This window comes from Salarias fasciatus, chromosome 11 (genome assembly GCF_902148845.1).
Source record: "Salarias fasciatus chromosome 11, fSalaFa1.1, whole genome shotgun sequence".
NCBI classification, from domain to species: domain Eukaryota; kingdom Metazoa; phylum Chordata; class Actinopteri; order Blenniiformes; family Blenniidae; genus Salarias; species Salarias fasciatus.
This window is the reverse complement of record NC_043755.1, coordinates 19,066,721-19,093,160: the sequence shown is the minus strand read 5'-3', so window position 1 is coordinate 19,093,160 and position 26,440 is coordinate 19,066,721. Positions and strand designations below refer to the sequence as shown.

General features: G+C 42.5%; 2 protein-coding genes across 2 annotated transcripts in view; one reads left to right on the top strand and one right to left on the bottom strand.

Annotated features, from left to right (window-relative positions):
* Window positions 1-152: 152 nt before the first annotated feature.
* On the bottom strand, window positions 153-5,380 carry prss35 (serine protease 35). The gene is made up of 2 exons (XM_030102150.1): window positions 5,189-5,380; window positions 153-2,580 (listed from the first exon to the last, which is right to left on the bottom strand). The coding sequence occupies exon 2, from the start codon at window positions 2,559-2,561 to the stop codon at window positions 1,287-1,289; it is 1,275 nt and encodes a 424-aa protein (XP_029958010.1). The 5' UTR covers window positions 2,562-2,580; window positions 5,189-5,380; the 3' UTR covers window positions 153-1,286.
* Window positions 5,381-24,210: 18,830 nt separating this feature from the next.
* Window positions 24,211-26,440, top strand: part of me1 (malic enzyme 1, NADP(+)-dependent, cytosolic) — an 82,730-nt gene continuing 80,500 nt past the window's right edge. Inside the window, exon 1 of the mRNA XM_030103384.1 lies at window positions 24,211-24,540. Within this exon, the coding sequence (XP_029959244.1) occupies window positions 24,412-24,540 (129 nt within the window). The 5' untranslated portion in view covers window positions 24,211-24,411. The remainder of the gene's footprint in view (window positions 24,541-26,440) is intronic.

Here is a 26,440-nt window from a genome sequence, read left to right as displayed (position 1 = left end):
AGCTACAGCAAATGGATTGAGAGCAGCCAGAGGAAACAGGATTAAGAAGAAAGAAGGACCATCACAAACACACACACACACACACACACAAACAAGAAGTGATTTTAATTTAATGGTTTGTCATCTTCAATCTGCATCCTTTCCTTCGGATATTTGGTATTCGAAAAGCCACTTGTGATTTTCATTTTTATTTATTTGTTTGGAAAACAAGCAACGTGAAAATCAAAAATATCACGATCCAAATGTCATCTTTTAGAATTCACAATCCAGAATTCGAGAAATATGAACAGCTCAAGTAAATTGTTGAATGGTTCAGTCCCGTATTAACACAACCCCGCTATGTAGCCTCACATTAAATACAAAGTTACAGTACTAGGCTATCAAAATATATTCTGAAGAGTCTCCCCTCCCACCCCATTCTCCCACCCCAAAAAAAAGTTTATATTCTATAAATTAGCACCACGTCTTCTGGACAAGCACCGATATCATTATGTGCACAACAATGAAACCACATTTCACTGCTTTGCAAGAAGAAAAAAGACGAAAAACACACAAATCAGAAAAAGCAAGCTTCTATCCAGGATCCAGGAGGAGCCTTTTTCTATTTAGACAGAGAAAAAAAAAAGTCTTTAAAAAAAAAATGTAGTTGTAAAAAACGTTCTAGATATACACAAAGCAAAAGACCAGCAATTAAAATGTTTATAAAAAAAGAGTAATCTCAGTATCTTCATTTAGATCCTTTGCAAAATAATAATAATTTTCCTGGGACTTTTGTCAAAGCAAATACACTTTTTCTTTTCTACAGTGGTGGAAATCAACTTTCTAGACTAGTAGGAATATGAATGTATCACTTTTAGCCCTTCCAACATTGGACCTAAAGATGTCCCCCAAATATTTTTTTTTAAAGAAAAACAAGTCAAAAGGATCCGCAGAGCTGCACATACATACAATATTTTTTTTTCTGTGTCATTTTTTTGCAAATAAATTAGAAAAGCTGAAGAGCCACAGTTCTCTTGATGCGCTGATGAGTTCCTGTTGTTGTCAACGCTGAGTCTGGGTGGCTGTGTGTTGAGTGTGTGTGTGTGTGTGTGTGTGTGTGTGTGTGTGTGTGTTGGTCAGTGTCGGGTGAGGCACAGGAGGTTGATGGGAAGGCAGGGCGAGAAGAGGCAGTCGTCGGGCCCCTGGTTGTCTTGGGAGTCTTACAGCATGGACGCTGAGTCAGGGGGTGCTGGGTAAACGATGAGGTGGGGGGTGGGGGGTGGGGGAGTTGGGGGTCCTGTGTTGTCTTAGGCTACCTGGCACTCACTGGAGTCCCCATGGACCCAGTAGCAGATCTGAGCGTATTTGAGGGGCGTTATCCTCACCGCCACGTTGTAATCCTGCTGCATCCCGTCGCCGTTAACGTCCACCCACTGGTGACCAGTGAACACCCCGATGATCTTCCTCTTCCACTTCTTCTTGCCGGGCTCTTTGAGGCGGATGTACACGCCGGAGCCGCTGGAGCCGGGTTTGGCGTCGCAGTATTGGTACATGAGATCCTTGGATTCCTCGGACACGGAGCAGAACCGGTAGACCAAGTTTCCCGGACGGTCGTCATCGAAGCCGGAGAAGTGGATCCGACCGGCAGGGAGCTTTTTCACCGAGGGGATAACACCAAGGTCCATGTGCTTGACTTTCGGGGCCTTCTTCAGCTCCAGAACAGCGTAGTCATAATCCGCAGCCAGTCCGTCAGACACACCTTTGAACCAACCTTTAGGAACCTGCGTCTGTTTCACTCTGGTCCACCTGAATGAGGGTTTCTCTGATTCTGTGCTCCGCCGACTCCGGCTTTTCCTGCTTTTCCCTTTTCCTTTCCGATCCCCTTTCCCACCATTCTCCTCCTTCTCCTCTGCTTCTTCTTTACCTTTGTCTCCCTTTCTTCTTCGTCCCCTCCCTCGTCCTCCTCTTCCCTTTCCTCCCTTCCCTCGCCTGGACTTCTCCTTCAAGATACCAACGCGAAGCTTCTGCACTCCATCTAGATAATCCTTCCCATCGTGGATGCAGTGGGCAGCGGTCAGCACGTGTTTCGGTGACACCAGAACTCCAGAACATCCCGTAGAGATCTTCACAGATGTAGAGAAGGGATATTTGGTGGAGAACTGCTTGTCCGCGATGGTGAAGCGAGTATCTGTGCCGTAAACCTCCCGTTTGTGGCGGGTGCTCGACGAGGCGTTCCTGGACCAGGCCGTCACCTCGTTGAGGCCCTGCACTGACACTGAGGTAAGCGTGCGGGTGCCGTTCTCGTAGACCGTCTCGTAGGACAGGAGCTGCTCCAAGTCGTCCAGACTGGGCGAGGGAAGGCGACGCTGGCACTCGATCCCACAGGTCCCGCTCAGCTCGGATTGAGACTGAGCCGAGAAGCTGGGGCTGCTGAGACTCACGGTGCGTCTCTTCCTCACCAGAGGCACCTTCCACTGGGGCCAGGTGTACTCGTCATTGACCACGTACGGGTCGGCCGCCACAGCCGCCACCACAGCCAGCACCGTCACCGGGAGCAGGAGACACAGGGGGATGGGGCCCATTGTTAAGTTGGGCCTGGCTCTGCAACAGAGAGAACAGACGTGGAAATCATTTATCTTCATCTTCAGTTATAGCGACGGACAGACTTCTTAGGAAGAGCAAGTAGGTGGAGGTGGCTCAGCCAAGTTCAAGCTTCCTGCCTGTTCAAACCAGACTTTTCAGTGAACAAACACTGTAGCACTTCATTTTCCATTCAGGAGAGTGTGTGACACCGTGATTGGGAAAAAATGTGTAAATCATTTTGAGAGCTAAAGTAAAGTTGAAAGTTGAAGTGAAGTTAATTGCTGTTGGGTTTGTGTTTACTGACTACTCTTGGCTAAATGCATCAACTGATTTCTGTTTCTCTACAGAGGAGTTTTCCAACAGAATCTGTCACCACCTGTAGTTCAAACCTACTGGCTGCATGAACCACGAAACAGAAGAGTCATGATCCTCAATGGAGATCATCTGATAGAACTTTCAGGAACACTAAAAAAATATGAAAACTGAAAATATGTAAACCTGCAATGATGGATTGTCAGCAATTTAATAAAATTGACCTGAGACAAATAACCATATGAACTGTTTCCATTAGGTTAGCAGGTGTGGCTTAGTGGGAAATCTACTGAAAAAAAGGGATTCAGTGACAACTTTGACATAGCATACATGAAAGATTAAAAAAATATTTAGACTATAATTAATTAAGACTTAATGTTAACAGATTTGGATGCTGCATGTCTTTTATGTTTAAATATCCATTTTCAAGAAATTCCCTCTGGGATTAGTCAAGGATTTCTTTTCTATTTTACTTTCACCAGTTCCACTTACAGCCACAAGGGGGCGACAGAGACCAGAACACAAGATAAAACAGCCCTGCTCAAAGGTTTTCAGCTCAGCTGTTTGGATGCTCTGTTGTGAGGACGCCTGTATGAATTTTCATACATTGGTGAATATTTAAAGCGCGTTGCTAGATGACACATTAGCCGTGCGGTCTGGAGCAGATTTATGTCCGCTGAGTCTTGCTTGGAGCTGCAGGCGGCCACAAGGAAAAGATGAACTCTGAGCCTTTGAATGAGCTGAGACATTGGCTTGGAGGTTTGCCACAATGGTTAACCTTCTCTTCCAGTAATGACCATATCTGGTTTCTTTTGCTCCATGAGGCTCCTTGCGTGCGCCCGAGGCCTCAGACAGGCCGCTGCTTCATGCTTCCACTGTACAAGCATGAGGAGGCCAATGTCTCTGATAAACCCTGTGAATAAACTCACAACTTTAATGGATTCAGCAGACCATCACGTAGTCCGCGGAGGAGGAGGGCTTCGTTTCGTCAGCGTGGCTGCGGTGATGAAGTCAAACGGGTGACTTCAGACGCGAGGAAAGGAAACTTTCTGGACGCAAGGGTACAACTCCAACTCTTACTTCCTGACTGGAGTTAAGAGTGAAGAACCAGAGGGACACCTTCACTGTGGCTTGAATAAAGTGTCACAAACAGGCTGACGTCTGCATCGGGAGGACAGTCTTTTAGGGGGACTTCACTTCTCTTTCGGTCTGGTCTGGAAAAGCTCCCAGAAGACCCAGCTGAGAATGACCTCATGGCCAGTGCATCTCAGTGTTTTGACATTTTCACCCAGCTTCTACTTGTCAGCTGAAATATTACCTGTTTAAGGTTTCTGTGCTGCCATCCAGCAGACTGCATGGAGGACTTTTTGGCTTAATCCTGCCACAGAGCGCCCAATAAAACAATCCTCGCGGCCAGCGTCTAACCAGGCTGAAAGAGACGGCAATAAAATACAAGCCCACAAGAGCTGTATAACAGACTCAATAAATGAGGGTACAAAACTGACCCTTAGTCCCACCGGCCAGGCTGAGGCACTGAAGAGAAACTCCGGCTGAAAACCTGCAATTATTCGGCGCAGAGTGGAAACTGATATGGTGCCATGGTGGCTCTTTGGGTCTCATTTTCAACCAAAGCATTTTCCACTGCTGTCAGCTAAACAAGAGGCTGTACCCTCTCTCCATCCCACCGTTGAGTCATTGAGTGGGCTGCACCCACAGTGGCCGGTGGAGGGCGCTGTGGCGCAAACCTCTGCGTCCAGCTCAGCAGGTCTGATGTCGAGGTCAAAACCGCCTTTATTAAAACGTGAATCCATCCATTGTGACCTGTTTTTATGACTTTGAGTCAACTTTAGCCTCTTATTTGCTGTTTGTATAGACAGATTAACATTAAAAAACAGATTATATTTCATAAGAAGGGGGGAAAAAAGTCAAGATCCATAATAAACTATATCTACTGCATTTTCACCAATCCATACAAACTTGTTAATGAATATATAAATTCAATCAAACTGGGAATTCCATTTAAAAAAAAGTGTCATTTGCACTAATCCAGCAAGGGCCAATTAATCTGTACATTCATGCAGTTGGAAGGTTTAAAATGCAATTTTGTGCTTAATTGATTAACTTCTTTAATGGATTTCTGAATGATCAAAATTGTAAAAAAAAAAAAAAAAAAAAAAAAAGTTTTTGAACCAAATTAATCTAAATCTAGATGAGCAATATGAGGAATAACAAAAGGAAAAGTGTTTTAAAAGTGAAAATCAAGATGTTTAATATGCTAAAAGTTTCTTATCTGCATGTCTCCACGTCCTCCTACCTGCTCTCATCCGATTGATGGATCTGCCAAGTCCGCTGCGGATTGTTTGTTTGTCCCTGGATGCAGACAAATATGATCCCACCAGAGAACAAATCCCAGACGTCCTGGTATCAGCGGGGTGAAGGCTGCCTTCTCCTCATCGCCTCTTCAAAAGAGGCTGAGAGAAGAGAAAGTCGCAGCCGGGACGCTCAGGGCTGCACTTGATGCTGAGGAGGAGGAGGGAGAGAGGAAGAGAGGGAGAGAGGGAGGACTGAGGGGAAGACTAATCTGAAAAGAAGTTTTTTTTTTCTTTCCCAACCAGTGACAAAAGCTGCTCACATATGGGTGGGGCCAGACCCAACAGATCCAAACTAAGGGCTGAATTAGGGGGTGAAGTCAGTGGTCTATTCAGCAGCAGGGAGGTGAGGAGGAGGAGGAGGAGGAGGAGGAGGAAGATGAAACGCTCCTCAGTCTCACAGACTTCCAGTTGACTGTGAAGGAATTAGTTCCACTGCCTCTACAATAGTTTGTGAGGCGTTTCATTGAGGCTTGTGTGAATCTTAACATCTGCAGCTCTTTGATTCTGAAAGTCCAGTGAAGCTCAAACACAGGACATGTGTCCGAAAGCTTCCTAACGTGTTTGAAAACAAGAACTACTACAAACTCCACAGACTGTCCATAGACCAGAATAAACTGGAACCATAACTTATGAAGATGCTGATCTTTTGTTCACATTTCCACAGCTGAGAAATTCACATTTACCAGTGAAGCGTTATCAATAAAACGCATCACCACTAATTTATGCCGATAAATAATATTTTCGCTTACACAGGTCAATGTATGCATGAATGCTCGCTTTCATCGCAAAGCAATTCTACATTCAAATGTTACCAGGTCAAACCAGATGGTGTTGCTGATACTGATACTGAAGCCTCGTCTGTTAAGGTAAATGAGCTTATATGGTAAAAGAAAAGGAGCTGCTGAAAGAATTTTAAGTTATAGTTATTGAAAAGACAATTAAGCTGCAATATTTCTTATTCTTTATCAATAATTCCACATAATTCAGTGAGCATCTCGGCCTTCATGTTGACACTGGACATTTGGAATAAAGAGTTGAGACAAAACCAGGTTGTTGTTGTTTTATTAAACATTTCAGACTTCAAGAATGATTTTTATTGTAATTATGTGAGGATATTTCCACAGATCTAATGTGTGTTGTTGAATACCAATACACAGAAAGTAAGAAAGACAATAACCTCTATTCCAAACATATGCTTCTCTTAAAATACTGAGCTATATATAAATAATTATATAAGAACTCATATAAAATGAAACATACACAGAACCAGAAATATCAGTATTTTGGCATACAAACACCAATAGCTATGAACAATAGATGAAATTAAGCTTGCTTTTTCACCATAAATTCACTGACAGAAAGAGAACTTTGTTTCCTGTTGTTAATTCATCCAGAAATTGGTCACAATATAGATTTATTGTTTAGCGGGATGAACTGTTCTACTTTATATCTATGAGAAAGAGTACAAAAAAAAATCAGTTTCTTAATTTTGGCCAAAAAACACCTCTATTTTAATTGATCTAAAATCAGTTGTGGTAGCTTTCCAAATCCTCAGACTTTGCCAGAGCTTCCCACTGAGAGTTTGGACCTTTATCCCCGTCATTAACGAGTCATGGAATCAATAGTTTTCATTTCTACTCATCAGGAAATATTCCAATCAAATCCTTCACATTTTTTTTTGTCACTCCGATCTTAGAACTATTTAAACTTTTCCACTTTCTAATAATTTACATCATTCAGAAATCTTGCATTCATCAGTGGAGTCAGATGTTGATTCACAAGCAAGCATTCCTAACACACTTCTGGATTTACGTATAAATGAACATGTCGTGGTTTACATTTCGTCTCTTGTGTCGAGATTCTGCCTCTGGTTTGACTTCCCCTCCTCATGTCTGTCTGCTCTTTCCTGATCTGTTTCACCTGAGCCTGAATGTGTTGGCTTCACCTGGTGGTTTGGATAATACAACGGGTCTCTTGTGTGTGTTCTGGTCGGCGGTCCGTCTGTGTTTCTGTGTGGATTCACAGTGCCTTTGTCTATAAAAACGCTCTGATAGAAAATATAATCGTATTCTAAAAAGACTGATCCCACTATTCATTGGAGGAAAAACTCTGAAGAATTGTCATCATCCTCATTATTGCAATAACTTACTGCTGAGACAGCATATAGAGATTCCTCCTTATGGAATATTTCAGTGCGCTATCGTTATTGAAACGTCAGTGCATATAAATACAGCAACATATGATGCAGGGAGTAATAAAATACATTAAAGTATTCACTTTTTCCTCTCTTGCAGAAATAATTGCAGGCTAAAGGGCAATTCAGAACCTGATAACCTCACTCTCTTGGCGTTCTCTGAACACTTAGTGGCTTGACGTGCTCCCTTAAATATGGAACAACCCGGTCCGATATTGCTTTGTGTTTCGTCTTTTTGCGATGTGTGGTCGGGTGCAAAGGGGAGAAATGAAAGGGGCCTCCGGCTGACAGAGGGAGAATGCCACGGTGACTAGTTGAAGTCTCAATGAGCCAAGAAAAGACACGGAAAATATATGTGTAATGAGGGAGAAAGAGGGAGGAGAGGGGAGGGAGGTGATGATACACATCTGGCTCCGGGAGGAGGGAGGAGGGGGGTGGGGGGGTGGGGGTGACCAGCGAGCGCTGCCAGAAACTGATCGTTTCTGTCAGTCACCGTGACGAGCGGCCGAGTTCAGGCCAGTGCTGCCGGCTTCTGCCATAAAATTACACCTGTTCCTCAAACTGTGGGAGGGAGAGAGGCCAAGCGGGCGAGGAGACATGGGTGGGCCACACACCTGACCTGTCTGCTGATGCTCGTGATGAACGCTCGTCCACGTGGGAGGTGTGATCAGTCATATAGACATACATGGATATTTTATTCACAACCGTGTATTTTCTAAGAGGAATGCAGCCTTACGAAGCACGTCACCCTCCCCGCTGCCCTTTGGGTGTGGTCCTGAACCCCCAACAAACCATAACTACTGTTTATAAGGTTGACCCACTGACCAATTAAATGTTTTATTAGCACACTGCAGTCCCGTGCAGATCTGTGGCTCCTGCGGCTCGTGCTCTGACTCGTGCACGGTCATGCTCGTGCTCAAAGTGCCACACAGACTGTGGAAAAACATTGTGTATGAGTGACTTCACCAGCTGCTTTCTGAGGGGACTTTTTCAAGCTTAAGCTGGGTTTACGCTCGCCACAGTCTCACTCAAATGACTGAAGCCACAGCATCCAAATTAATACGCTGGGAGGAGCAATGGATAAAAATCTGATTAAAATCCTGAAGTATCATGGTGGAGCAATAAAATGATATATAGATATTTTGCAGTCTGCAGAGGAGCAGCCTCTCACAGCTATAAGCCGGGTATTTGTTGTATATTTTACGAGTCTTGCGTCTCGAGCTTATTTACACTGCTCATTTCATTCTGCTTCTCTGGAGCTCACCCTTAACATAAATACAGAGTCCCCCACTTGGCCCCGTCCAGAGACACTCTCATTAAAGCTAATTCAAACAAGACCAGCGTGTCCCTCACAATGAGACAAAGATGGAAATCAAGCACTATTTCATGCAGATGGAAAATAGGATGAAAAAAGGAAAAACAAGGAGATGCAGACCCATGTAGAAAATGCAGTTTTAAAAATGTATTGCTTTTCTTTTGCAGGAATAAATACTATGGATACTTTAACATTGTAAATATAAGTTCCTCAATCATATCACATTCCATGAAGTTTGTAGCTTATATGTTGTTTAATAGTTTTTAACATCTATCTTTATCCAACATAGGGATTGAATCCTGAACAGCAAGACTTAGAGCACCGCAGCATGGCAGGTCACCGCTCCAAGTATGAGTTAAATATGAATAGGATGGGTTGAATGCAGAGAAGTCATTTCCCCACCATCAATTAAGTCTGTTTTACTTTTTTCTCCACCCTTTGATATGAGAGCAGGTTCTTTCAGGGTGTAGGGAAAAGTATCAAAATGCCGATCAGGCTATAATTAAAGAGGAAGTAAACAATAAACAGGAAGACAAAGAAACAGCAAATATCCAAGGGAGAGCTCTGTTCATGAGTATCTTGACAAAATCTAATCGACAAACTTCATAAAAGACCATGTAACGTATGCGCAGAGACGTAATGTGGACTTAACACCATGAAGAAAGAAAGAATCAAAATGTGCTGCAATGTACAGGACATCTGAAAAATAACTAAAATGGTAAACAGAAACATAACATGGAGGGTGGAGCAGCCAGGCATCTGAGGCATGATGGAGAAATGTACAGCATGAGCTGGAAGCAGACATGATGACGAATTATAAACAAGTACAGGACAGAATTTAGGACCAAAACCACAAAGGAGCGAAAACCTAGACCGGAGACACCACGAGGGAGCGAACAGTAAGAGAACACACTGCATGAGTTCAACAGCAATTAACTCAGCTGCTCATTGTGAGACTGTACACAGGATAAACACAAAACTGTCATTAAAAAAAAAATAAATAAATCTGGCGAATCATCTGGAATTGACTCAAGTGGTGTGAAGCAGAGTTAGTGTGACTCTGAGTTTTCCTGTATTTGTATGAAATCAAGGTGAGGTTATCTGAACACACTGAGAGATTAAATATTTGCACACCTGAAGTATTCCACAAAGCCAGTCTGATTAGTTTGGAACAGTTTTTGGCATCAGATCAATTTTGTTTTAAAACATAGATGAAGGTGAAAAGGGAAAACTGCTTTTAAAGAAGAAGAAACAAGAAACCAGATTCAGAGGTGGAGACTTTCTGCTGTTGGGGTTAAGGTCCTCTTCATCCTCGAGGGCCGCATTCCTGCACGCTTTCAATGTTTCCTCACTTCAGCGCACCTGATCATATCGATGGGCTTCTTATCAGATGATATTTGATTGATTAAATTCGGGTGTGGAGCAGCAGGGGAGCATTGAAATCATGCATGCATGCGAGATTTTAGAACCACGAGACACCACCTGTAGATCGGAGGATAAGAGAGAAAAGGGAAAGACAGAGACAGAGAGCAACAAGCAAAAAAACAGACTGTCATAGCAAACAGGTTGTCATAAATCCACTCACGGGAGCAGGAGGTTCAGACCACAAACTTCCAGTTCCACTGAGGGAGATCTCTTAGGAATGTACAGAGAGACAGAGGCGAGAGAGAACAGACGACAGGAGAGATACTGAATATTACCGGTGAATCATTACAGGATGGAGAGTGAGACCAGAAAGAAGCTCAGTGAAAGTCCCTCAGCAGCTCAAAATGGCTCCAAAGAAGGAAGATGGTGGGAAATATGAAGTTTGGTGCTGAATTTGTCTTTTTTTTTTAGCAATAAATAAAGCCGGTTTTTCTCTCGTCCTGTGTGAAGTGGCTGAGGTACCATCATCTCCAATCGAACCCTCAGTTTCAAACCACTTTTCTCTGTTGCCCTTCATGCACCTGACTGCACCTATGACTTATTTCTGTGAATTTAACATCTTTTTCTGCTGTCCTCTCAGACGCCACTCAACACCATAACAAATTGCGACCACTGTTGTCACAATCTGAACTCACGCAGATGAAGGAAAGTATCAAATGTCCCCGTTTTCAGTTGAGTTTGAGGTCGGAGGTCGTCGAGGAGCAGTGAAACGACACTCAGAGAGGAGGTGGGAGTCCTGTGGCCCCTGCCCCGTGACTTCCAAATAGAAAAGCAGTGAGTGATATTTCTGCTGCGCTGTGTGTGTATGGGTGTGTATAGAGGGGCTTTTGTGCTGGGCGACACACCCTCACGGGAAGTGCTCCCTTTGCGCTCCGGTCCTGTGGATGGATGCTTATTGGTGGAAGCGTGGGTTTGAGGAATTTCATTAGATGTGTTTGGGTGCTGTGGATGACACCTGAAAATCCTTCTCAGCAGTAAACCAGCGAGTGGGCGAGGCCCGTCAGGGACTCCATCAAGCTGCGGCGCAACTTTGATCCTTGAGCCGACATCTGCCCTCACTCAGGGGACGTTAACAGGCCGCCGCTGTGCGCCTCTTCAAAGTCATATATCGTCTGGAGGAGTCAAATTTAAGATGGCACAAACCTTTATTTCCTCCTCAGCCTCCCAAGACCCTCGTTTCTCCTTTTTTTTTCCCTGCGTGTAGTTGTACACATTAAAGACTACTGGCCCCTTTTGCGCAAACCGCACTAATAAACCAACTCACTGACCTGCAATTGAATTCCGCAGTTTTTATTTTGACAACTGAACGGTCTTTTTGCCCTGCTACACGCTAAAACAGACCACCATTGATCTAATAGGATTCTGTAACTCACCGACTCGCTCTCAACCAAACATTAATACAGTATATATATATAGTAAATGTGTATATTTATAAGCAGCAGATGGATAGATAGTTAAAGAACTTGCTTAGATCCACATTGAGTTTATAAGCTTCTTTAATGGTAAATATTTGAGTAAATGGTTAGCACGCCAGTTTTCACAGACCAGACTGTACATGATGAAAGGCCGACTGAAGTCACACGTGCTGCTTTGATTCTCATGCACGGATGAACAGACGGCCACAGTCCTGCTGCTGAGAGGAAGGTCAGAGAAATGCCACTGATTAAGGAAAACAGATTACCTTCACGTGTTATTACTGCACGAGAATCTGCTGTGATCCTGTATTGTGTTGTTTGACTAACAGGAAGGTGTCCATCCATAACTGGTTCATTGAACAAAATATACTCTTATTGAACATTTCACTGTTTTTGCCATCTCAGCACCGTCTGTCATGGTTTATGTTTAGTTGCTCGTTTCATTTTGAGATTCTGACTCTATTGCTCATTTCGGGCTCCTTGATTTCCCCTCGTCGTGCCTGATTGCTGCTCTCTGCCCTGATGTGTTTCACCTGCGGAGTGTGTGACTGTCTTCACCTGGTGGCTGTGTTACTGGTTGCTTGTTCTTCTATATTTCATTATGTTGTGTTCCTGTCATCTCTACATTTTTTTGTGCTCCAGGCTTTTCTCTGTGTGGATTTTTTTGTCTCAATAGCATGGCTTTGTTGACTGCTTGCTCCACCTCCCCTTTCCCAAGCCCTTCTCAAAAAGCAAGCTCCCGTGACTTAAACAATGGTGTCTGACCTAATGACTGCACAGATTACGTCATTTTTTTCAAGTTATGCTAATCTGAATGTATAAAGGAAGGAAATGAAAATATAACTGTATCATAAACCTGCTTGTCTGAAATCATATCAAAAGTGTAAAAAAACTATGCTGCCTTTCATTTGAGAGAAATAGTGCATGTTGCTGTTTTATTTCCAAACTCAGGGGTAATTTTTTGGATGCTTGAGACTTCCAGTTGTGATTAGTGACATTTAAATTTTTGCTGCCGTACAGTGATCGTTTTCAAGCAACCTATGGGGGCTGGAGGGACGGCAGTGGTATTTAAGCTCTGTGTATCTGTTGAAGAGGGGGACCTAAAATAGGAGGTGCCCTTTCTCTGACCTTTTCGTCACATTCAGATTTTCTTGGACGGCTGCTGCTCGCACACAGCAGAGCCTGGATGCTCCTCCAAGCACAGCGATGTGAGAGCTCGGTTTCATTTCCAGCGAGAGAACAGTTCTTCCCTCCTCGTCCGTCCTGCTTATGTCAAAACAAGAAGCTCGGCTGAGAAATCTGGTTTTGAAAAGAGGAAGCAAAACAAACTCCGGCCCTATCTCTTATCACCATAATAATATGTACACACTGGGCAGGGTTTTGCTTCAAACAGAAGTTTGCACAAGATATCGTCTGTTTCCACCAAAGAGCAATGTTAGCAGAAACATATATTTTTCAGATTATACAGCTGATGTACATTAGTGAGGATCACTCGGCAACACGGGGGAAAGTAGAACCGGCAACTAACGCTCGTTGTCGAGCAGAAAGGAAAGGGCTCACGGTGGATATGCGCTAAGATGAAGCTGTTTAGACACGCTGAGACAAACAAGGCGAAGTATGGCATTTATCCCCAACAGGCCTCTGTTTATAGAGGAGACTTGGACGGGGAAGGTGTTTTCATTTCACTGCACCGTGCCATCGCTTCAGACATTTCAGAGAAGAAAGGGCACAAAGGGCATGAACAGATCTAATTAAGAGGGACACGAGAGTATCTGCAAACATTTTTATGCAGGATAGCGTGATTAGCTTTTCTTTAAAAGAACTGAGAAACAAAGACTATTTACAAGTAAATGCTCACAATTTTTGTAATGAGAAAGAAGCAAAGTAGAAAAGAGTTGGTGTGTTTGCTTACTGAGAGAGACATACTCTGAGGGGTCGAAAAGTTTAAACAAACGCCGTGCAACTAGGTTAACACAGTAATCTCTGTTCCCTTTCCTGGAGAAGAAAGGACTTTTTGTTGAGGTGCGATCATGACGCCTCTTCTGGCTCACTCTGCCAAACGCCGTTCACTAGTCTGACTGGAGAAGCTCTCCTGTCTCCCTGGTTCGCTTTCTGCGAAGCCATGTTCAACTCTGTTTAGGAAGCCACGGCTTTACTGCACAAGTCACGCCGAGTTCAGTGGCACGCCTTGTTTCATGGATCCAGTCATTATTAAAAAGGCTGAAAGACACTAACAGGTTGATGCAAGTAGAAAAGATGTGCAAGAGTACAATAATGAAAATAACAATACCTTATTAAATACTTTGTCTAATCAAGCATATGATATGAAAATAATAAAATGCCCTGATAGAACGTGTTGTAGCAGAAAGATGTGAAAACAAGTCATATTTTGAGATTTCAGCATGAAAGAAATTGTTGAAAATATTCAAGAAATGTTGGATGGATGGGTGCTTTTGTGGGCGGATCCCATTGTGGCTTATTTTCCTCAAGAGACTGAATGCAGACAGGGAAACAAACTCATGTATTTGGATGGATAAAGGTGTTTACAGCTTCTGATTGTGAGTATTTGTGTGTTTGGCAGTATTAACTTTGAGATGACTGAAAAGGTACATTTTATGCAGTCTTCTATAAATCAGCTTCAGAAAGTATCAAAAACATGATTAAGCACCAAATTCAGATGGCAAGAAATGAACAAATGGCCATGACACTGTTTGAGGGCCGCGCTGTGAGCATACTTGCTGCATTCATAAAGCTTACTTAAAGGCTCAGCGGTACTTTCCTCAGGATGTGTTCTGGGCTTTTTTTTGACTCAACCTAGCCTATTATGATCAAGCTCTTTCTTGCAGTACACTCATGTCAACTCAGCTTGCTCTAATAATGCAAGACAGAAAAGCTGCAGCTTTAAGTTCTCTCTTTTTCCACCTCCCCAAATATCCGTGGGCTCGAACAGTGGGTCATTATGGAGGGTGATCAGTGAAAGAGCCCATTGATTTGGAGGGCCGAGGGAAGGTCATGTATGGACTGGAGAGAAAAATTGCAAAGGAGCGGGGGCGGTCATGTATGCATGGCACCAGATTTGGAAGTGCATGCGTCCCCTCAGGAACCCCTCCAAAGCATCCACCCATTTCCTCCACTGGCGCTGAGGGTGGCGCAGCAGGCCCGACGCCTCAGAGCTCTTTTGCGAGCGCGCGTCAGCCGAACAACAACAGCTACGGCTTATTAAACGTGCCTGAAAGGAGGAAATGTGGTTCTTGTTCAGATTTTCCTCTGCCAATATGATCAGACTTGCTTTGCTGCCAAATCTGAGAGGAGAAATGCTTTTGACAACCTGTGGAATAGGGAACTGTGAGAAACGGCGCTCTGTGCAGAAGCAAATCACACAGACGTCATTGTGAGTAGAGTGTAATGGTCCAAGGTAGTGAAAATTAAAGAGGCTGAAAAAAGGTCAAAATACCAAGGAGGCAGGTGAGCACACACACACGCGCACGTGTGTGGAGCCTCACCTGAAGCTCTCATATTGACTCACAATTAGACTTTTCTTCCCTCCACCTGTTGGGAAAATTTTTCATGACCTCATTTACATATCTCGCAATATATTTTGATTGACCACACAAAGGAATTTATGGCTTGAATTTCTCACTTTCCAGACGCATCACGCAGAAATAATTTTCCTTGGGTCCGTTATCTTTCAGGAGAAACGTTTTGGAAGAAGGTGCAGCCCAATCTGAAGAATTCGTCACGGATCTTCACAGTCATCATAATGAGAACAGAGGCATGGTGTGGTTTTTAGATTTAAATATTGCCCCACATTTGGAGACTCTGTCCTAGAATACTTTACTTTATTTTGACACAAAGGAAAACAGTCTGCTCTTAACTTTTCAGAGATCGAACTCCACATATGCTAACATTTTAAACACTTTTGGTTCAGGACTTTCAGGACTGCTCATGTGCTTGGATATAACGGAAGGAATCCACTGGAGAGCATACCAGAGGACTGAGGATATAAATATAGTCCCAAAGGTATTTAGCGCCTCCGACGAAAAGCCAAAGGTATTTTTCACTTTTTATTTTTGGATTTTTACAACGATAAACAAAACTTGATCGTACTTTAGAATTTTGTCCTGCACATTAAAGGTGCTGTAGGCAGGATTCCGCATCTCCGCCATCTTGCTTAGGGTTACCCAAGTAAGATGGCGATTTGAAACCCAGCACAGCCAATCCTGTCCTGTTTTCTCTGAAATCACGCCTTTATGCAAGTTAAGCCCCTCCCACAAGAACGTGCGACGAACGCCCCTCAACCAATCATGGTTAGAGCCTCAGAGGCTCTTCTGATTGTTCAAAGATACCTGGAGCTGTTGAGATTCCTTTTCGGCTCAGAACAGAGACAGATGGAAATGCTGCGCCCTCGCGGTAGTGCAATTATACTACACTCCTAAAGGATTATCAATGGATACTCTAACATTTAATCCAAAGAAAACACAGAAAAATTAGCATTGACTAGCAAAATCCTGCCTACAGCACCTTTAATTGTCAAAGTTGATCTCCCCTTTGATTAGCAGTGTGAGTTTTTAAGCCTGAATGAAATCAACCGTTCATTCAAAATGATAATTTCAATTTCTCACTTGATTTTGAGTACGATTCTATTTCAGGAAGTCTTTCTGCCAAGCATGCATTAGTAATTAGAAGTGGGTAAACCTCCAAAGTGGAAAATCTCGGTTCGACTTGTTTAGAGAAAGAGATTCCTGAATGCAATAATCTTACTGTATTTGAGTATTTCTAGTTTTCCCTGAATTTTTGCAGGTCACACTCAACATAAAGCTTTCTGATCTCAGATCAGCTATTATCACAAGCAGATTGATCCATGTGTATCAGGGATACGCATAACTTGGACAACTGCTGTCTTGGTAGCAACTTGTCTCATTGTTATTTCCTTGCCTTGCTCATCTCAAACCCTGCTGCTCCTCCTAATGCTGCCCCTGCACTCTGCCCCTGGTGTGTGTTGCATCATTTGGATGTCTTGAATTAATTACAGAGGAGGAAGGCAGCCAACACCAACCCACTTCTGGCATAACACTCACTCTCCACAAAAGTCAACAGAGGAACAATTCATGCAGTCTTTTGTCAGTCCAACATATAATTACATGCAAATACTGGAAGTTGTGTTCTCATAACACCAAAGCTTGATTATATGTTACAACAGTTTAATGCATAATGTGATCTGATTCATGCTGCCTGTTAGGATTCAAACGCAATAAAGCGGATGACTTGTTTGAGGAAGGCATTTCTGCAGCTACACATCCGTCTGTGCACAGTTTATTTCACAGTAAAATTTATCTTACAAGGAAGCATACCTGTAAACCCCTCCAGCTTTACCTTTTGGACTGTATTTGTCTTTTCCAGGTAATCAGATTGTCTTGTCTGTGTTCAAAGCACAGTGCTGTTTTCATTTTGTACAGCTCATTTAATTAACGTTCACGTGAAAAGGATTTACTTCATGGCAAACAAACATCACCTTTCATGAACTAAATGACGCATAAAAAGCCTTATACACACACACACACTCCTCGGAACTTAAGTAGAACCGCGTTCCCTATAGTTTATACAGTGACATTGCAATCAGGGGCTACTCTTTTCCCACCATACAGCATGTCTGTAATTACGTTTAACAACTACGTGTGTGAATCCTTTACCATCAGATACAGCGCAGGAAGTCTGGGCCAGGTGTTGCTGTCAGTGCGTGGCAGAATGATTGGCGGTAAGAGAGAAAACCATGTGTTTGTGGGTGATTTCATTCTCAGTAATTGTATTTGTCTTTGTCTGCTGCCTCCTCCTCTTCCTGACCAGAAAAGCCTCACGGGGATAAACAAAAGCCAAAACACACAGGGAAAAAGAGGGGGCTGTTGTTTGTGATGCAGACTGGATGGAGAATTCATGGAGAATGTATATTAAAGAGGCTTCTTTCCACCTGTTATTAAGACGCCAAAATAGAAGAGCAGACCAATAAAACATCTGGTTGAACAAGCTCGTAAAGAGCAGAGTCGTATTGCAAATGAAGTCTTTGTTGCACCATCAACACTCATTCTGTTAATAATACAACTAGTTATGACTGGAAGACTTTTATTCTATGTCATTACACTACAGTGATATCTGTTTTATCTTGTTGCTCTGCATGCCAGGGTGGAGCCACTCACATCAACAGTAATCTTTGGCACTCTGGCCTTGAATAATGTCTGTCCGAAGCTTCATATCATTGCTGAGTCTGTAATTTAAAAGACAAATACAATTTATTTACACCTGGCATATTTCCCACTGATCCTGTGATCCTAAGTTGAATGCAGCAGGTATAGCAGATTAATGGGCAGGAATTGCCAACAGCACTGTCATTTGGTTAACTGTCAATCTCCATAGTATCGATTTGATTTTGGGAAAATAGAGAATCATAACAATGAACTGTGAATTCCGTTCACATTTAATGGGGCTTCACGCTTCATCTCTATGTAGATTCTGGACAGTCCGACCAACAACATAAAAACTTTACAGATGCATGTACAGCATGTTATGCAAGTGAGATGGTGACAGGACTGGGGACCTTCTGAAGGTAAATTCTGTGCCAACCTGCAACCGTCATGACACCTGCAAATGACTTCAGACTGCCGGCCATACAAAGTGTAAGCCAAGTCTACAAGCAAAAACCAAAGTCAAATTGAGGGGCGAGACTTGCAAGGACTGAAACAGAGATGGATAGACTTCCTTGACGAACTGGTGGAGATCCAAATCTTGCTGCTCTGCAGCCAGTGAGGGAGGAAGGCTTTTGCTACAGACATCAGGTCCTTTCGGAGCCAGACCTGAAACGTCAGTATGTCCACTCAGAGTGTGGAATGAATGAATGCATCAATGGCTTCAACAGACACTGAACTTTTTTTTTTGTACATTTTAACTTGCCAGTTCTGGTGTTTTGCTCAGTTTCAATTATTTCCACTAAAATTGCATGGTTTGGCATTAAAAAAATCTGCAGACTGCCTTGACTTGCAAAGACCATGATTTTCAACAAGTTTCCTGATTCTTGAAATTTGATGCAAATATGGTTCCTACACCAGTAGATTACTCTACTGCTTTTTCAGGTGGAAATTATGAGTGTATGGTGCAAAAATTGCATTTAAAAGGGTTTTCTGATATGCATGTGAGTTGAGCTATGATTGTTCAGGAGACTCAGGGCCCTGGTTCATGGCGGTGTTTAAATGACACGTGGTTTTTTAGAAAGCTGCCCCTGGATCTCAGTTCCTCAGGCATAATGAGTCAGGGCATTCCCAGTGCCAGGAGAAGCAATCTGCAATAAACACTGTAAAAAACTGGGCCTGAACAGCTTGTCTGGTGTCAGAATCTGTACATGGTGTTAAAATAACAAAACATAACAGTTTGAATTTACATACATTTCTTGTTGGTTCATATATAAACACTTTACAGCCAGGTGGACGGCTTTCTCGACAACATCCAGCTGTTGGAGCGCCGCGATCACCTCCAGTGGGTGGGCTGGTGGTACCTCACAGGCTCTCATGCATTCCTCATGCCCTCCGTACTGCCAACTGGCATCCCGCCTGAGCCTCCCAAATCACTTCCAGCTCCTGATAAACACATGGCAGATGTTTGTCGTCCAGATTAGTTGTTCAAACACGGAATTAGAGCCTGCTAAACAAGGCGATCACAAGGCCTTTTGGTTTGTGCAGCTCACTTTGGCTGAACACCGATGGGTATCAAACACGGACTACTTTGATGGAACTGCTGGCAGTGTCACTCTTACAGCATTCCCCACGGTTGACTTAAAATCAATCAACATGGAGTCAGAGATGTTGCCTCTGATTTATCACTGTCTGGGTTTCAGGTTTAGCCATAGAAGACATATTATTTTTGACAGAATTACAGCCAGTGGTTTGTACTTAGTTACCACTTAGGAAATGTAAACTTCTGAGGTGTGTCTGACAACAAGAAACAATTTCAGCCCCATAAAATCTACACATAAATAACAAATGTCAACACCTTATATCTATAGACTTCCCTATACATAGCTATTAATATAGACCAATAAAGGCTATTTTGTATTTCATTAGGAAGAAGGTTGATTTATTACAGGAAGATGCCATTATTCATGGAGATGCACAAATGCCTTTAAGTGTTTTCAGATTACTTTCTCATGTTTTCCACTTACATAGTGAGTGAGTGTGGTCATGGTGGTGACAGGTTGAAGAGGCTCAGGCAGAGAGTTGAAGGTCTGGGTTGGGGTGAAGGGGTGAAGGGGTGTGGAGTGGGAATGAACGCAGCTCTCAGTGGTGAATTGAGGGTGACCGGTTATAGTTGTCAGTGGGGAGGCCTGGAATGTGGAGATTGGTGGTGAGATTAAGGGATTGAGGATGTTGCACAGTGCTTTTAAAGGAAAGTTGTGACAATCGGTCTCAACTTGGGTGGACTCCGGTCGGGGTCTGGTAGAGACTGTCGAATGAGAGGTGGGCGTGCCGAGGCTTTTATCACAATAGATAACTTGTGTGATTATTTTAGGAAGTGAAACAGACAGGCTGAATCAGATCCAGGTACATGTTAAATAGTAGGTTGGCATATAAAAGAAGGGGTACAATTAAACACCAAACAGCTTTGCTTGTCCCTACTTGCTTTTCAGACATGATTAATGATCATGTGTGATACGAGTGGGCTTAGGTGGGGATGTGGTTACATTTTCATATGAACTGCGCAGATAATTCAGCTTACAGCATATGTGAATTTGTTAAGATCTATGTGTCTGAAACAAAGCTCCCTCAGCATCAAACTCAAGGGATGTGTGATTAATAGTAGCATGGCTGGCAACACTTCCAATCCATAATTCACAGGTCAGACGAAATCAGATCCACTCAGTCTGGAGCAGGTAAGTTATGTTTTAGGTTCTAAACTCCTTTGGTACTTGGAAGGTTGAGCTTTGTTTGGTTTACTTTGCCATAAATCTGTATTATTACAGACAAATACAAGAGAGCGGGATAGCAGAGCCCTGTCAGGTCTATCCATTTGGCAGCAAAAGTTTGATGTTGACTCGGGGGTTTGAGGACAAAGTATTCCTGAGCTTGCTGCCAATGGGAACCATGCCGTACAAACACTGTGCGACCCCAGATGAACTTCAGCGGCTCATCGACTCTGTATTGGTGATCTTTTCCCGTTAATACGGCCACATGAGTTACTACAGACATGAGGTTAATCTAATAGTAATTCCAAATTGTAGCAATACATTGAAGACTTCTGAGTGATGGTGCATTACCAGAAATTTATGGAGGGTAAAGTATGTTTGACACAAATTGATATTAGTTGGATCCACAGTCAATCAGTACCTCTTTGGAAAGTGAGGATTGATGATTTGAGCTGTAAAGTTTGAGAACTACATGTCAAATTGAAAATAAATAAATCTTGTGAAGATAAAGGGTTATGAAGAACAGATGGATGTTTTGCACCAAGGTGATGGAAGAAGACATCAAATATTGATACAAACCCTTTAATACACTTTTCAGGTACATTCACTCCCTTCTGCAGACAGACTCAACTTTATCAGTCTGACCTCAAAAACCTCAGCAGGAGTGAAACTCTTGACAACAAATTGGACTTCTGGCACAGTTTACAAAGTTTACTTTCCTTTTTTATCTCAGTATTATGCACACCACCTGTCAGACACTCAAAACTGTAAATAGTTATTCGAACAAAATCTAACACTAACTCTAAAGGCAACAAGATCATAATAAATGAAGCTGTTGTGTAAGGGCTGAGGTGCAATGGGGAAAGTTTAATTATGCTCACTATTTATACAAATACAAAGCAGCATTCTTAAAAAAAGAAAAAAATAACTTTTCATGAAGTGCAGTCTCATTTTTTTTTAAACTATGACCCCACAAGTTTGCCTTTCAGTATTTGGCTCTTTTGCACTGAAAAATTAAACAGCGTTCAACGTTAAAGAAAAGCAGCTGCATTGCATTGATTCTAATATTTTATTCCAACCATGTAAACCTTTGACCAACTTTTGGTTGTCAGTGTTTGAACCAAAACCCTGGATGAAGGCAGGGAGCATCCTGGATGGAGAGGCAGTCACACACACCTTCACAATCACATCTATGTGGAATTTAGAGTCATTAGTTATTTTTAAATGCATGTTTTTGAACTGTGGGAAGAACCTGGAGTAGAGAAAATCACTGCACAGAAAAACATGCACAATTCTGTGAGGAGAGACTCGAATCTGGAGATAAGATTAGATTAGATATAGAACTTTATTGACCCGTTTGAGAAAAATCCCTCAAGGAAATGAAAATTCCAGCAGCAATAAAGTAGTAACAGGACAGTAGCAGCATTTAAAAATATACGCAGTTTTTATTGAGAACGCAACGCAAAGTGAACTTATCTCTCTGCATTTAACCCATCGTAGTCATAATTACCCTCAAACACACGCTGAAGTACGAGGGTCAAGTGTCTCAGTGGCATTCTGCCAGCAGTGGGATTCAAACCAACAGACTTCCAGTCACAGTTACTTCTTGGTCTTAAAAAAGGTGCTCTGACCAACATGCCATTCTTATGAGTCTTGGAGGACACACTGACTCAGACAGGAAGAGATGAGCGCTCTAACCACCAACCTTTGGATTGGAGCACAACCTGTTCTAACAACTGAGCCACAGCTGTCCTGATTATGCTGCATTATAAGTTATTACCTTGTCTATAGTAATCCGCTGACAGAACAGAATTTGAAAACATAATTAAGACAAAAGTGATGACTGCGACCTCATCATGTCACCTTGTGTGGATCACACTCTAATTTGTTTTTATTCTCAATGCCCAGGTCTGTGTGTCTCCATGGCGATGCGAAAATTACTGCCAAGGTAGAAATCATTGACAAATCAGGAAGTTGTGAGCACTCAGTGAACCTGTGACAGTCGCCTTGTCAGCTTGAGGGTTAAATAACCTTCGTCTCACTCCCAGACTGCTGGGGTATTCCTCGCTCTCAGACTTCACAGCTGCCTAATGTTGCATAACTCTCCCACCATATATGTAAAGGCTGGAGCGCGACCTTGGCCTTACATATCCTCTCTGCTGTCACAGCAAACTTCCGACTCATCATGTCATAAAACAAGCTTCACTTTGTGCCTTTTCACAGTAAACAAGACTCATCCTCAAACTCGCAGGAAGATATGTGAGATGGTTATTTTCTGTATATATAGGTATATCTTAAATATCGTCATTTACACTAAGAAAATAGACAAACTGGTTCAAAATACTTTAATTATCATAATACCCGAAACTGTACAGTGAGACTAGCTTCTCATTAGTTTGTGCAAATATTGTGTTCATTGACTGTAGACTATTGAGTTCACGATACTGAAATTAATACTGAAAATATAGTTTAAACCTAACATGCAATTGCAACAGGATAGATGAAGTTCTAAAATTAAAAAAATGTTTTGATTAGTTGGAATCAACTCAACTTTTGAGGACTGGTTAGGAATATTTTATATTATCAGCTTTCAAATGTCAGCAATCTACATATTTTAATAAGTATACAAGTATGTATTTACCTAAAATTTACCATATACATTACAGATACACAGTTTATACACACACTTGTGCGCACACACACTCTCTTATAGACACATACACAAGCCAAGGCAAGTTTATTTTTGAGCACCATTCAGGTACGGTACAAGGAAAATCACAGTCCTTTACAAAGAAACACATTAAATAAAGCATTTAACAATCCTAATGTTAAGAGATCAAGTTTATAAAATACAGTGAAACCTGTCACGTAAACGTTTTTTTTTTTTTTTCTCCAACTAGACTTTCCTGCTTCTTTCCTCTCTTTTTCCTCATCTGACCCCAACTACCCCTCGGCTCCGACTGTGTTTAGCCCATCATATCATAGTGTATTCCTCCTTCTTCACATTCTTTCGATCATGCTGATCTTTCAGCAACACTTCCTCTACTGACCCTGGTTTGTGCACTTTCTGTTCCTTTTCATATAAGTCAATCTGTCACTATCTTACTCACAAGCTTTGAAACCGGTTTGTTGTGTGCGCAACCTCAACACACCAAACACAGCAGTGACTCAGGAATAAGTCCTCTCATAGTTCATCTTATCTTAATAGAATAAATACTTAAACCTTTTGACTTGCCTCTGTGCACCAATGAGTTGATTCCTGGAAAAAATATGATGTAATGTTTACATACTTCACAGTTTGTCTGAGAAAAGTGCTTTGGTAAGATATAATTTAGATTAATTGAATAATATGCCCACTATTGAATTGATTATGTGTTTAAAACGCCTGATGGTTGGAAGTCTACTCTACTCTGAGTAGATTTTGGAGCACTTTGTATTTTTAATGTAAAAATTATTTATGTATGTACAATTTAAGCATTGTTGAAAAACAGAACTATTACCACCTTTCTTTAGTTTGTTCATCACTCAAACAACCAACCAAATGTACACATGGAAGTTACATAACAACAGGAGCCTCACTAGACTCAGTGAATTCACCTCCTGCAGTGTCAAACTATCAGGAGCATTTAAACCATCTGTTGCTATTTGTGTTCTGCTGGTTTGTAACTGTTGCCAGGCCGCCAACTGGAGGAACTTTCGTCTCATCAGGACCTTGGATGAATAACAATAAAGCAGTGTTCCTGATAAGGAAGCAGGCAGCAGGTCTTCTTCGCCCTCAGAGGAGACCTGCGGCCGGATCCTGCGCATCCACTTGTTGAGTTCACCGCAGTTCAGCTCAGCGGAGCCGCTCTATTTAAAGCGCCGGCGACACGATGGCACGCGGGCTGGTCAGACGGGAGTCGGTGGACGCCGAGATGCACCGGTCCGAGGAGAAGAAGCAGAGCTTCGTGTACACCAAGAAGAGGGGCTACGATGTCACCCGGAACCCCCTCCTCAACAAGGTAAAGCCGGCCGCGTGCGTTGCGCGCGTGCGGGTGGGAGGTTTCGCCGGGTTTTCAATGAGCGACGGCGTTAACACGCGTTGCCTTCAGGCCCCGTGGGAAATAACAGCACTACACTTTAACCGTCAATTTTAAACATCAAATCCAATCCAAGATATTCGTGTTTATTTAAAGTCACACGAATCTAGAGGTTCAACTCACTTTTAGCTGTGACAAATGTCGTGACGCTTTTTGATAAAGGCACAGGAAAGCATTTCCTGTTTTGATAATATGGTCACATCAGACCTGAGTAGAAGTAACCTCACTTTATTCTGCACCTAAGCAGCTTCAATAGCTGTGTTGAATAATCAAAGTCTTCAACAATGTTAAACATCTAAATGTTTTTCGTTCATGTGTTATGTTTGGTGGAGTCACAGAGGGGTAAGTGAACAGAACATTAGCCAGGAGGTTTAGGTATGAGCTTTAGACAAGGTTATATTTAGATTTAAAGAGACCAAACGGCTCTCTCTCTCTCTCTCTCTCTCTCTCTCTCTCTCTCTCTCTCTCTCTCTCTCTCTCTCTCTCTCTCTCTCTCACACACACACACACAAGCACACACACACGCTCAAACTACACACTCTTTGGTTAATATTGCCCTGTCATTTGTCACTTCACAGGGCCACAGTGTGGTTGTGGCATAATCAAAAGCAACTATGAATCCTTTTTTCCAGGGAAGCTCTGCGCTCTCAGTATTGAAATATACCATGTAGGATCACTGCATTCTAAAACAGCGCTTACTTTGAATGTATTTTCTTGAATTGATAAAGGAGTAGTAAAGTTTGCTGATAGTTGGGTTAATTGCGTTTGGCCTGTGGATAATGCTGAGCAGCATCCTGATCATGAGACAAAAGGATGACTCTGCATGTCTCTGCTGGAGGGAATGCATATCCTGCTGGCATTGAGCGTTAGTTTGAACTAAGCCCTCAGTGTTACATTGAAGTAAAATTGATTCCCATGCCTGGCTCGGAATCATAACAATGAGCCTCCGGCAGTCCCTTTTGAGCCTTTCTAGCTTTTTCTCCCGGTTTGTGTTGGTGGGACGGGGCCCCAGAGGTCAGGCTGTTGTGACAGCGTCTCTGTCCGTGGTGCTGACTGACCTTTAAAACAGCTCAGGGTCAGTCTTATGTCAAGTGTGTCCTATAAACACAGAGTGAAGCAGCCCATGCTATGTAAGCGTCGGGCTCATTTTGGAACCGTCTATTTTTTTACCCTCTGAACAAATTTCTCCCCGTCTGTGAACAGAAATGCTTCACTGCTGAAAGTCGGTCTATCTGCGCTGTTTGACCAGGATACAGTATTCACACACCCAGCTTTTTTAACAATATGAGCTGTTTCAGGCTGATAATTGTCACCGTCGGTTTGGAGCGATCAGCCTGTTAAGTGAGATAGCAGGGTTCACAGAGGGCAGTGTGTGTCGGGGTGAGAGAGGTGGAGACCTTGCACAGAGGTCTGTTTATTAGCCTAGCTAACAGTGCTTACAGGACATCACTGCTGCGTGACTGTTTTCTTTTATGTATGTGTAGGAGGTGTGTATGCTGACAACACAATATTAAGTGTTGGGTGGAAACCTTGGAATGAAAGGCTGAATTATGTTAGTTTAATCAGTTACATAATTTTATAGTTTATTGATATGCTGCTTTAACTTATCTTATCAATGATTTTGAAGTAGGTTTGATTAAAGAAGCTGCATTGTCAGTGAGAAATAATCTATTTGCTGTGTCACACGAGTCAGGAAATACTCGAAAGTACAGAGTCGGGGAAGTTTGTTATTGCACCATAAAAACAGCCACTTCCTCTTCATAGCAGCATGAGTGTCAGCATCAAATTAGATATACTCACACCAAAGTAATTAAGTAGTATC

Bases quoted from the DNA above. Each gene is read 5' to 3' on its own strand.
- prss35 (XM_030102150.1), bottom strand. From the start codon at position 2,561: ATGGGCCCCATCCCCCTGTGTCTCCTGCTCCCGGTGACGGTGCTGGCT.